Source organism: Balaenoptera physalus (genome assembly GCF_965194825.1).
Source record: "Balaenoptera physalus genome assembly, chromosome: 13".
NCBI lineage: Eukaryota > Metazoa > Chordata > Mammalia > Artiodactyla > Balaenopteridae > Balaenoptera > Balaenoptera physalus.
The window spans coordinates 99858712-99872536 of NC_138892.1; the positions used below are offsets into that span (position 1 = coordinate 99858712).

The 13825-nt window shown below is 38.6% G+C and overlaps 2 protein-coding genes across 2 annotated transcripts in view; both read left to right on the forward strand.

Moving 5' to 3' along the window:
- The first annotated feature begins 412 nt into the window (after window positions 1–412).
- Window positions 413–13825, forward strand: part of CLEC12A (C-type lectin domain family 12 member A) — a 340991-nt gene continuing 327578 nt past the window's right edge. The window contains exon 1 of the mRNA XM_082420358.1: window positions 413–737. The gene's annotated coding sequence lies outside the window, so the exon portion shown is untranslated. The remainder of the gene's footprint in view (window positions 738–13825) is intronic.
- Window positions 1757–13093, forward strand: LOC309641880 (killer cell lectin-like receptor subfamily I member 1). Its single transcript, XM_082422508.1, has 4 exons — window positions 1757–4499; window positions 4643–4711; window positions 11870–12021; window positions 12993–13093. The coding sequence occupies exons 1-4, from the start codon at window positions 4469–4471 to the stop codon at window positions 13029–13031; spliced, it is 291 nt and encodes a 96-aa protein (XP_082278634.1). The 5' UTR covers window positions 1757–4468; the 3' UTR covers window positions 13032–13093.

Here is a 13825-nt window from a genome sequence, read left to right on the forward strand (position 1 = left end):
CACTAATGGTGAAAGCAAAGCTATACAGACAAAATCTCACCCAGAAGCATACACATATACACTCACAAAAAAAGGAAAAGGGGAAAAATTAATATATCCTCCTCCCAAAGTCCACCTCCTGAATTGGGATGATTCGTTGTCTATTCAGGTATTCAACAGATGCAGGTACATCAAGTTGTTTGTGGAGCTTTAATCCGCTGCTTCTGAGGCTGCTGGGAGAGATTTCCCTTTCTCTTCTTTGTTCGCACAGCTCCCGGGGTTCAGCTTTGGATTTGAACCCGCCTCTGCGTGTAGGTCGCCTGAGGGCGTCTGTTCCCCGCCCAGACAGAACGGGGTTAAAGGAGCAGCTGCTTCGGCGGCTCTGGCTCACTCAGGCCGGGGGAGGGAGCGGTACGGAGGAGGCGGGGCGCGCCTGCGGCGGCAGAGGCGTCGTGACGTTGCACCAGCCTGAGGCGCGCCGTGCGTTCTCCCGGGGAAGTTGTCCCTGGATCACGGGAGCCTGGCAGTGGCGAGCTGCACTGGCTCCCAGGAGGGGCGGTGTGGAGAGTGACCTGTGCTCGCTCACAGGCTTCTTGGTGGCGGCAGCAGCAGCCTTAGCGTCTCATGCCCGTCTCTGGGGTCCGCGCTGTTAGCCGCGGCTCGCGCCCGTCTCTGGAGTTCGTTTAGGCAGCGCTCTGAATCCCCTCTCCTTGCACGCCGTGAAACAAAGAGGCAAGAAAAAGTCTCTTGCCTGTTCAGCAGCTGCAGACCTTTTCCCGGACTCCCTCCCGCCTAGCTGTGGCACACTAACCCCTTCAGGCTGTGTTCACGCCGCCAACCCCAGTCTTCTCCCTGCGATCCAACCGAAGCCTCAGCACCCAGCCCCGCCCGCCCCGGCGGGGGAGCAGACAAGCCTCTCGGGCTGGAGAGTGCTGCTCGGCGCCGAGCCTCCGTGCGGGAATCTCTCCGCTTTGCCCTCCGCACCCCTGTGGCTGCGCTCTCCTCCCTGGCTCCGAAGCTTCCCCCCTCCACCACCCGCAGTCTCCACCCGTGAAGGGGCTCCTAGTGTGTGGAAACCTTTCCTCCTTCACAGCTCCCTCCCACTGGTGCAGGTCCCATCCCTATTCTTTTGTCTCTGTTGTTTCTTTTTTCTTTTGCCCTACCCAAGTACGTGGGGAGTTTCTTGCCTTTTTGGAGGTCTGACGTTTTCTGCCAGCGTTCAGTGGGTGTTCTGTAGGAGCAGTTCCACGTGTAGATGTATTTCTACTGTATCTGTGGGAAGGAAGGTGATCTCCGCGTCTCACTCTTCCGCCATGTTGCCCAGACCCCTACCCTTTTAATGTTATACCTAAATGTTTACTTGTACATCAGAATGAAGGCAATTTTCACTGTCTGAGCTGATACAATCACCACGTAACTCTTTTCCTCACATTTCTCTATTGCATAGATATTAAAGAGAGACACAGAAAGATACCAAGATTGAGCTGAAGCAATCTAAGTCTTTCCAAAAAAAAATGTTTAAGAGTAAGCAAAACAAGGGTATTGTAAACAAGCAAGAGGTAACCTACACAACACCAAAATTTTCCATATCTCAACAGAAGCAAAAAATACCCAAGACAAACCAGAGAAATGTCGAATCAAGTGAACAGCAAGTAAACTACATGGAACTGAAGTTTCTAAGGTCTTCTCACCTACAGCACAGAAAACGGTCTTTTAGGAAAAAAAAGAAAAGGTACAATATTATATATATTTTGTTATTTGCTAGATCTTGATTCTTGGGTTTAGAAGATTACTTCTCTCAAAACCATTATAAAATTGCCTCATTAAACTAATTATCTATCTTCAACACTCTCCTTAATTATTTTAGGATATTACCATGGAATTGTTTGTCTCTTAAATAGTCCTTCACTATGTTCATTTCCTCTAAAATAGCATTGATTCAAATTCCTACAGAATTGCATTACTTGTAAGAACTACTGTGTAAATTCTACTGCTTTTTTCGTGTTATTTTAAAATTATTTAAAAATAATTCTTGATAATAATCTTCAATTCAGTTCAATATAACTCAGTCCCACAACTATTTTTGAATTTGTTCTGTGGGCCTGCTCTGGACTTAGGCTACCTACAAAGATGAAGAAGCAATAACCACTTAGCTTCAAGGAACTAACAGAATTTGTTAGGGGAAAGACAGATTATAGAGAAAAAAAATATTTTGGAGGTAGAGCTTATAAGACTTCATGATTAACTGAATATTGGAGGTAAGGTGAGAAATGAGTAGAATAAGATAACAAGGTTCCTAGCTTAAGTGACGAAGTAGTTAGTCATCTTACCCACCATTAAGAAAAATAATGTTTAATCCAGTAAAAGTCGGATCATATATGGCATTTGAATTGTCTCTTGATCACTTCAGAGGACAACGTCCATAATGAAATAAGTTTTAAAAGGCTGGATCTTCCAGAAGAGGATGGAAATGGGTGGGAAAGACTTAGTAGGTAAGGTTGCAAATAGAGATGATGTGGGTGAAAAGTCTATCATAGAGAAAAGCAACATATAAGGCTTGAGTAGAGGAAGACTCAAGAAAGGTACATACGAAATGCATGTCCAGAGAGAAGGAGAAAATAAACTATGTCTAGTAAGGTAAAGTGGAAAATTATTTCCTTAGATTTAGTAATTGGGGTTTTTGTTTGATTATGAAGAAAAGCATAGAAGCTACAACTAAGAGTTAAGGGGTTGAAAGAAATTTAGTATAGGAATAAAATGAGTCCAGAAAGCATTTTTACAATTTTCACTGAAAAAAAAAACCCAGCAACATAAGAGAAATGGTGATAAAAAAGTGAAAGACCTGAACCAGTAACAAGGGATTATATTAGATTTGGAGAGATTTGAGCCCATGCATAGACTAATCTGACAAAATTTATAGAAAGAGATGATAAAGAAACTGGCAAAAAAGAGAAACTTCCTCTTAGAAAATAAATGTTCTAAAGGAGAATGGGTGGCATGGAGTAAACAGGACATATGATAGATTTTGACTTGAACCATAGAGAAATTGCTCATCCTCTGAAATGAAAAGAAGACAATGACAATATGGTATGAATATATGAATATTCATATATATATATACAGGAACTGGGGTGGGCAAGTTAAGGAAATTCATGGCCTCAACTTCCTTGGTAAAATAAGAGAAGTTTCTTGGTGTTTGAATTAGAGTCTTAGAGAGGCTTGAATTTTTTTTTTTTTTTTTTGTAATCAAAGGGACTTTGGGCAGAAGTTGACCAAAACTAAGAAGATTGGACATGTTGATATTTATCCACCGCATTGTTTAATCTCAAAACTTGCAAGTTTGACTACTCACACTCTTTCATCTGTAACACATTCAAGTAATCATGAAGCACCATGTGTTCAAACCAACCTGCTTCTCTCTTGGGTTGAGGTTTACTTGTTTTCACCAAGATTACTGAGACAGACTCCCCAAAAGTCTCTCATCTTCCACTCTATGCACTTTTCAATCCTTTCCTTATGTTTCAAGCAAAATGATCATGACTTTTTAAAACAAGTTCCTGCAAAGATTTCCTATTGTTCTTAAAGTTAAAAAGAAAATCCTATAGTCCTACAGGCTATCTCTCTACCTCCACTCCCTCTTTTGCTCTCTGAGTTCCAGTCAGACTATAATTTCGGTTCCACGAATGCACCAAGCTTCTGGTCACCTCAGAACATTTATAGATGCTGTCTCTCCAAGTGGAAGACCTCCCCCATGCCTCTATTATTTCAAGAAATAACTAACTCTTACTTTCCTCCAACTTTTAGTACAATGTCTTTTTTTGATAAAGGCATTTCCTATCCTCATGTGTCTAGGTTAAAACTTGGTGAACATACTCATATTTCTTTGAAAAATTTATAATTATTTCTTATCTCAACAAAAATTTAAAAAATGCATTTTGTTATTTCCCCCTTGACTAATACATTGACTGATTCATTGGCTAATAAATGAATATTAATGTTTACATGGAATTTAGAAATTAATATATTTTTTGCATGACAACGTTATTTTCTCTAGGTATATTTCATTTCTAAGTTTACTAGCAGAGAGTATATTTTCGGAGTGCTCAGAGTTAATAATTTGTAGAATACTAGGCAAAGGATGCTCAAATACGCTGGTGAAGATGGTTCAGGTGACATACCCTGGGCCTCAATTAGGATAAGAAAGAACTGAAGTCAAGAAGAAGCTAATAGGGAGGAAATTTGGGTATCAAAGAACTAGGGTTCTCAATGTGGTTGAGAAATAGTTTTATTCAGGATGAACTCATTAAAGAATTAGAAAATGAACGGTTGCCCTCTAAGGGTGAAACACAGTGGTCTTAAATTTTACATTTAATGACTTCTGGGAAATGACGAAACTTCATCATTGTTTCTGTTTTCTTTAGTGTTACACCACCGATCTACAGCATGGCAAGTGGTGACTCGGAGTCTAGGGATCTTGTGTGTGGTCTTGATGACAACAGTGGGTGCCTTGCTTGCAAACTGTAAGTAATTAAGAAAATAATCTGTTTTTTTAAAAATCAGTAACATAATACATTTCAATGATTTGCTTTCAAGACTGATTTTTACGTTGTCTTAATTATTTTATCCTATACAGAACTAATTACTACCATAATTTTTGCCACAGTATTTTCTAGCAGAGAAGAACAAAACCGAAAAATATCACCTGTTCCCACTCTATCTTCTAAAAATGGTGGTGAGTATTCTCTCTGTTCAATCCACTTCTAATATTGATTATTGGGACTAAAGGGTTTGTCATCCTGACCTCCACAAAACTTTGTGAATCATGATAGAAAAATGCTATGTTATGGTATGTTCAATGTTTTATCAAGGAAATATTAATATTGGGCAAAATAAGAAAGAAGACATAGGAGAATGTGAAAAGACCCAAAGAATTATCTATAAAAGATAATTATTGTTTGTGACTTGATTACTATTAGGAGAAAAATGGGATTTAAACTATATTAAGGTGGGGGACGAGAGAAATGTGTGAAGGGGGTCAAAAAGGCAAAAAGAAAACAAATGGAAAGCAAGGGAGTTGTGTCTCATTAACACTTTTTTCTTTCTAGCTTTCTCTGATGGATGTGATTCCTCTAACATTTAAGAAATTACAAGCATATAAATTTTACATTAATTTTTTTTATACATCCAGATACAATAGCCATAATATAGAAAGCTGTTTTTGTTTTCAATTCTCTTTTTTTCACCTATTGCGGGTTTATTCAAATCCCTATCAGTAAATTCAGCACTTATAAAACAGCAGGGGTGGAGCACGGTGGGGGGGGGGGGAAGAGGGGGATAGGGAAAGAGAAAACTTTCCTAATTGAGTCTGTTTTTTCAGTAAGTCGGGATGGTTCCCCTCTGTCGTCCTTTCAGAGAAATCTTTGCTTTTTCATGAACAGTGTAAGATTCTCAACACGGATGCATTTGCCAAGAAAAATATCTCTTCCACACACAAAAACCAAAAGTGTAGGGTTCCTTTGTCATTGAGACTAAAGGCATTCCTCATGAGTATTCCTGATGAGCATTCCCTATAAGCAAATGAAAAAAAAAAAAAAGAAAGAAAAGGAAAGGAAGTGAAAATAATGGAGTAAAAATATGGAAAGAACTAATTGAAAGTCTTATTAAAAATAAATTCTTTGAATAAAAAAGGGAAAATCTCAGTAGATGCAATAAACAGGAGATGAAACCCAGCAGCTGTTAATTTTTTATTTAAATTAGTGATTGCTTTTCGAAACTTCTTGATGTCTCTCAGAAAAAAAAATATTAATGCCAAATATTAGCTGTTCATATTGCTTCTGTTTTTGTTTTTCTTCCATTCACCTAATCTGAAAATAAAAAGCAATCAAACAGTAAATAATTAAGGAAATGCAAATTATGACCCCAATGAGTTACCACTACACAACCATCCAAAATGGTTAAAATTTGAAAGGACTGACAGTAACAAGGGCATGGAGTTAACTGTGCTGGTGCAAATCCCCAACAATTTCACTCTTAGACATTTAAAAAAGAGACATGAAGAGATATGTCCACATAAGACATGTGCAAAAATGTTTATAGACACTTTATTTATAAAACTAAAAATTATAAGCAAACCAAAAGTAAATCACCAGATGAATGGATTACAAATTGTGGGTTAGTCATATGATGGACTACTCAGCAATGAAAAGGAATGAAATCCCTATACACACAACCTGAATAAAACTCAAAAACATTATGTTGAGTGACGTCAGATGCAAACGAGTTGATATTGAAGGATTGTGTTTATACGAATTGCATACAAAAGTAAAAAATAATTTACAGTGATGTAAATCAGATTTGTGGTTGCTTGGGTGAAGCAGGTGTGGGGCATTAGTTGGGAAGTGACATGAGTTAACTTTTGAGGTGATGGAAATATTCTAAATTTTAAATGGGGAGGAAGTTACAAAGGTATATTCATTCATCAAAACTCATCAAAGTGTGTACTTCAAAACAGTGTAATTTATTGTGTGTAAATTATAACTCAACCAAGTGGATTTAAAAATAGCACAGGAAGACATAATTAAAAGCAATGAAGCTAACTCTTCTTCCTCTCTTTAGTCCTATTCCTCAGAGGTAAATGCTCACATAGCTTTGTTTTCTACTAATGTTTTCTTAGTCTTTCCGTAGTCCTCTTTCTTTTTTATTTTTACTTCTTATTCCTTTACTACTACTTTAGTTGAATTTCTAGCTACCAAATGTAAAATAGCTAGCTAGTGGGAAGCAGCCGCATAGCACAGAGAGATCAGCTCGGTGCTCTGTGACCACATAGAGGGGTGGGATAGGAAGGGTGAGAGGGAGGGAGATGCAAGACGGAAGAGATATGGGAACATATGTATATGTAGAACTGATTCACTTTGTTATAAATCAGAAACTAACACACCATTGTAAAGCAATTATACTCCAATAAAGATGTTAAAAAAAATAAAAAAGTCAAGAGATGCAACTCCAGCTCTACTTTTCTCGTAGGAAGGAAGAGGTTCAAGGTTACTGTCGTCAGGCGGCAGGGAACCAGAGTTGCTGCTCTAATTTCTACCTAAGGGATGGTGCTTAACAGCTCAGGCATCTAAGTTCATGTATTAGTGAAGCTCAGCTTCCGTTTTTCTCCTCATTAGATCCAGATGTCTAGATGGGTACAATTTTTTTAAATTTAAATTTTAGTTTTACATCTAGGTTTCTGATAAAACAGAGGAAATCATCAAGGGCCAAAAATGGAGAGAAAGCTTGAAATGAGAGAAGTATTCTGACTCTGAAGTTACCACTATCTGGGGTTATTTCCAATTTTAATAACTGTACAGTCTGGATTGAACCGCTACAAGAGAGATAGAGAATGAGGCTTTCACTTAGCTTGAGCAAAAGAGTTAAAAATTAGTTTCTCGTGTAAAGCTTGAGGATATTAAAACAGTTTTTTCTATATTAGCCCAAGTTCTAGTTGACTATAAAGACCTTTCTGTAATTTCTTAGGCAGACTCACTTAGAATTTAAGGTTACATTCCCTGTGTGATCCTGGGTTGGTAGGACCCCAAATCATCACAGAGAAAGTACATGCAGATCATCCATCTAAGAAAAGGACACTAGCTCAGGTCCAGATGATTGTCATATATAAAAATTAATTTAAAATACCAAATTGCATGGGGAAAAAGTCATAACAGTACTTAGCTGAGATAACAAAGAAATTAGATGCTAATACATCCAGGTAATTGAAGTATCAGATACAGAATGAAAATTAGATGTCTTTCAAATATGTAAAGCCATGAAAAGTGGAATTAAAGACACAAAAACTGATATGGAAAGTACAAAAGGACCAAACACAAACTTAGTCTTTTCCTGGATGTTTTAAAAAACAGAGCCTCAGGCAAGGAATAAAGTAATAAAGTTTTATTTGGGAGAGAAAAAATCAGGTCACTGAGGGTGCGTAAAGAGTGGGAAAATAAAAACCGAAGTAAAAAAATAATATGTTATGATTCTGGTTATTATTTCATAATGAGCAGCAAAATGTCACAGCAAATTGCTCAGAAGTATGTTTCTGTTCTGCACACTAAATTGTTTTTGAATGATTGTAAAAGGAACCCATGCAGTTGAATAATTAATGGGAGAAAGAAAGAAAAAGAGAAAAAAATAACAATTTGTAGGCTGAGGGCGGAAGCAAAGATATGAATGAGAGAAAATCTTAAAGAAGAAATTTAAAGTATAATTAATATATGAAAAGATGCTCACTTTCACGGGCAATTAGAAAAAATTGTAATTAAATAATGGTACATTATTTCAAATTTCAAAGATTAGTATAGATTTTTTAAAATATGAAAATTTTAAAAAGTTAGAAAAATGAGCAGATTAAAGGAAGACTCATACACTGTTGGTGAAATTGTGATGAGCAAAAGCGAACATATGCCTTCTCTGTTATACTCTTCACTATTTACCTCAAAGAGAATTTTTTGAGCTATAATTGACATGCAACATTATATTAGTTTCAGGGGTACAATATAATGATTTGACATTTGTATATATTCTGAAATGATCATCAAAATAAGTCTAGTTAAAATCCATCACTATATATTGTTACAATTTTTTTTTCTTTTGATGAGGACTTTTTTTTTTTAATAAGAGGACTACTTTATTTTAAAATTTTATTTATTTATTTTTGGCTGTGTTGGATCTTTGTTGCTGCGCGCAGGCTTTCTCTAGGTGCGGCAAGCAGGGGCTACTGTTTGTTGCGGTGCGTGGACTTCTCAATGTGGTGGCTTTTCTTGTTGCAGAGCACGGGCTCTAGGCATTCGGGCTTCAGTAGTTGTGGCGCACGGGCTCTAGAGTGCAGGCTCAGCAGCTGTGGTGCACGGGCTTAGTTGCTCCGCGGCATGTGCGATCTTCCCGGGCCAGGGCTCGAACCCGTGTCCCCTGCATTGGCAGGTGGATTCTTAACCACTGCACCACCAGGGAAGTCCTGATGAGGACTTTTAAGATCTACTCTCTTAGCAACTTTCAAATATACAACATGGTATTATTACCTATAGTCACCACACTTTACCTCCCCAGAATTTATTTATTTTACAACTGGAAGTTTGTACATTTCGACCAGTTTCACCTACTTCCCTCACCACCACACCTCACCTCTGACAACCACAAATCTGTGTTCTGTTTCTATGACTTTTTATTCAGATTCCATATAAGTAAAGTCATACTGCATTTGTCTGACTTATTTCACTTAGTAGAATGCCCTCAAGGTCCATCCATTTTGTTGCAAATGGCAAGATTTCCTTCTTTTTATGGCTGAGACCCTGTGTGCTTCCTGTACCTGGATATCTGTTTCCTTCTTTAGGTTTGGGAAGTTTTCAGCCATAATTTCTTCAAATACACTTTTCATCCCCTTCTCTCTCTCTTCTCCTTCTGGAACCCCTATTATGTGTACGTTGGCATGCTTTATATTGTCCCATAGATCTCATACGTTGCTTTTGTTTTTCTTTACTTGTCTTTCTGTCTGCTGTTCTGATTGGGTGATTTCCATTTTTCTATCTTCTAGATCACTTATTCATTCTTCTGTGTCATTTAGTTGGCTATTCATTGCTTCGAGATTGCTTTTTATCCAGTTATTGAGTTATCTATCTTTGATTGGCTCTTCTTTGTAGTTTCTAGTTCCTTGTTACAGTGATCTGCATTTCTATTGACAATCTTTCTTAATTCAGTTGGCGTTTTTATTACCATCTTCTTGAACTTGGGGTCTGGTAGGCTGGTGAGCTCTCTTTTGTTTTTGTTCTTTCAGGGGACTTCTCCTGTTCTTTTAGTTGGGAGTAGTTCCTCTGCCCTTACATTTCACTTAAATTTCTCTGACTCTATGAATTTAGGGGAAACAGTTGTCTATTGTGGTCTTGAAGGCGTGTTTTTTATGTGGGAGCATTCCCGTGGAGGCTGTGTGTATTCAGTGTCTTTGGTGTGAGGGCTGCCAGCCACTTCTTTCCTCAGGGTGTGCTAGCCACGATCACCTTGATAGAGACGGTCATTGGCATTGGAGGATCAAATGCTCGTGCAGGGTGTGAGGAGGGACCTCCTCTCTGTTCAGTGGCCATCATTCCCCTGCCAGGTGCTGGATCTGCTCCCCAGCTGTTGTGGTAAAAACCCTGAGGGTCAGGCTTGACCAGGCTCCATTGCCCTTGAGAGCATGTGTGCCCTGCCCCAGAGGGGGTGATTGCTGAAGCAAGTGCGGCCCGCATACTCACTGAAGACCTATGCACCACCCATGCAGGTGTCCACATCTCTGCTCAGAAGCAGCACAGGCTGGCATCCCTTCCTCCGTTGTGTTCATCCCAGATCTATGCAGGGCTGTAGTGTAGAGTAGGCTGGGGCTAGGGGTCGGGGCATTGTGACTGCAGGAAGTGAGTTGGCTGTGCTGCTGCCAGAGATCTGGGCTGCCTCTGTGGCATTCTTCTCCCAGGACTTGTCTGCCCCAAGTCAAGCTCTAAGCTGCACTATGGAGTGGGTGCAGCTGGGGGGATCTCATTGGGAGAGAAACCTCTGCATACTCCTGTGCGTGCTGACAAGGGCTGCCGCTGCCCCACCCGAAACACACCTCAGACCCCTCCAGGCTGTGCCTGTGTAGCTAGATCAAGTCCTCTCCCAGTACCTGTCTGCCTGAGATTCAGCATTAAGCTGCTGCGCACTCCTGCCGTGCTGCCCTGCAGGTGTGCTGACAATGATCACCGCCCGCCCCATCCATTACCCTCTGTGTGCACTGACCATGACAGCCACTCCCCCACCCAGATCACTCCCCTGGCCTCTTGGTCTGTCTCTGCATAGCCAGACAGATATCTGGGTTGGCCCAGATATCACACCACGCTGTGGTGTGGAGTGAGCAGGGCCGGGGTGTTTGCCCCTTCGGATTGAGAAGTGTGGTGATGAGGCGGCCACCAGGGCAAGGCTCTCTCCACCTGACTGTTGGCAAACCAACATGTGAACACTCCTTACGAGTAGCATCTAGGCTTCTCCAACCCTTCTGTCTGTCCCAGCAGTTTTCCCAGCAGGCAAGAGGGCTTGTCTCCTTTGTGCAGGACCCAGGACTAGGATGCCCAGATTGTGACTCACCCTGCTCGCTCCTCAGGTTGAGAGTCCTTTTTTTTTTTTCAGATCCCTCCCAGGGGTGCAGGTCCCGAGCCAATGTCTTTTTTTCCTATCCTACCCGGTTATAGGTTTCTTGCAACTTTGGTTGTGTAGTTCTGCTAGTTTCCAGTTAGTTTTCCATGAGAATTGTTCCACATGTAGATGTATTTTTGATGTGTTTGTGGGGGGAGATGAGTTCCACATTCTCTTACTCCACTGCCTTGATCCCCCTCCCTAACTGTATGTTTTTGATGATTATAAAAAAGATTATTAAAATATGCAAATTGCATATGCTTATTAAACAGTTGAAGTATAAGTTTTTTTGAAATTAGTTACTGAATTTTATTCCATATATTTAAAATAATTAATAATAAAAATTTCTGACAAAAGTGCAATAGTTCATTAATTGCTTTTTGTGTTCATATGATTATATATTTTTTAGCCTTTTAAATATGCATATATAATTGTAATCACATCAAACAATTGTATAATATTATCTGGAATGCATTTTCCTTGTGGGTAAAATTTTATAACAAATTTTAAGTAGAAAAGTTCAAAACATGAGCTAAACATTAATTATTGTTCACTATGGTTTGTGTAAAACTTGCCCAGAAATGTTACAAAAATTGCTTAAGTTTTGCTTTCTATCTAATATCCATCTGTAAAACAAACACAAAGATATAGCAATTGTGTTAGTAGTAGTTATTCATAGTACAGAGTACACATTAAATATGTTTATATTTTCTAGAATGTTCCTGTGATCTTTGTTCAACCCACTGGATTGGATTTGGAAATAGCTCTTATCATCTTTCCAATCAACCCAAAACCTGGGCGGAGAGCCACGCTCCCTGTACCGAGCTGAATTCCCACCTTCTAAAGATCGACATCAAGGAAGAGCTGGTAGGGCAGACACTTCCGGTTTTTTTGTTATACTATAACTATATCTGGTTTCAAAGCATTAGTGATTGACACCATAATTTGGGAAAACTGAAGGTTCTCAAAAGTGTATGGTATTTTCTTACTTTGACTCAATTTTCTTAGGGAGAAACTCCACTTTTTGAACACTTAATGCTAGAAGAAAACCACTTTAACAAATGAGATATCTTGAGAAAAAATCTTATTAATACTAAGTGGATGTGTGCAAGCCCTTGGGAGAACTTTAACCAATAACATTTGAGCCAGAAAGGAGTGGATTATAATATGCACACATTTCTGGTTTATGATTTCTTTTCCAAATTGGAAATTTTATCCATGCTTGAAATGAAAGGATGGATAGGTCTCAAAATCAATGAAACCAGTAAATCCTGGTTAAGGGAAGATGGCACCACAGTAATTGAAAGCTTGAACTTATAGTGTTTTGATAACTGAACTTTTCTGAGAGTATATGGCAATTCGTGTGTATGTGTGTGTATGTGTGTGTGTGTTATGTGTGTAGGGCACAGAAAGAGCAACCAAGAAAAAGGAAATCATTATGGATTTTGAGGATCAGTCTGTGGGATTTAACTGGGGGAAAATTTCCAGTTCTTTCTAAATAATCTCACCTTTAGGGCCTTTACTTTTTTAACTTTACTGGACTCTTAGGAGAAATTTATGCATAGTTTTAGGCAAGCTGATATATCCATAATCTTCTATCATATTGGCTTATAATTCTACTTAAATAAACAGGATAGGATTAGATACTGTTCAGTATTTTGTGTTAAACTTAATATTTTGTAATTAAAGACTGTCAATCTTCAGGGTTTAATTCTTGTTTTGATTTGTGTAGTTTGTTCTTTTATTGTTTCTCATTTTGTTTGTTCTTTCTAATTTTAAGCTTGAGATAAAATTGGCATTTGCAGATATCACACCTTGCTTTACAATTTTTTTTACAGATTCTTGCAAATGGAGAACCATGGTTGTCCATATATTGAAGGAAATTATGTTTGTGCTCGTAACTGTTCATCTGGGAAAAGTTACGTCTGTGAGTTTAATATATAGCAGCTGTTTTCCTAATACATGTTGTTACTGAATCCTAATTAATTTAAAAAGTACAAAATATTCTGTTGCCTTTATAAAATTTTATAAATTATTTCTAAAGTTTTTTATTTTATTTTATTTTTTTTTACTGCACTCACAATACTTTAGTTAAATTTTCAACTTTTAAATATATTCGAAGTGAGGAAAATTCACCACTCACAGATTCCTTGGGAGTGAGTATTCTCCCTATGAGAGCTCATATTAATATTAATTTATTAAATAGAGTTAGCAAACACTTTTTTGTTTGTTTGTTTTTTTTAAACATCTTTATTGGAGTATAATTGCTTTACAATTGTGTGTTAGTTTCTGCTTTATAGCAAAGTGAATCAGTTATACATATACATATGTTCCCATATCTCTTCCCTCTTGCATCTCCCTCCCTCCCATCCTCCCTATCCCACCCCTCTAGGTCGTCACAAAGCACCGAGCTGATCTCCCTGTGCTATGCGGCTGCTTCCCACTAGCAATCTATTTTACGTTTGCTAGTGTATATATGTCCATGACACTCTCTCACCCTGTCACATCTCACCCCTCCCCCTCCCCGTGTCCTCAAGTCCATTCTCTAGTAGGTCTGCGTCTTTATTCCCGTCCTGCACTTAGGTTCTTCATGACCTTTTTTTTTTTTTTTAGATTCCATATATATGTGTTAGCATACGGTATTTGTTTTTCTCTTTCTGACTTACTTCAC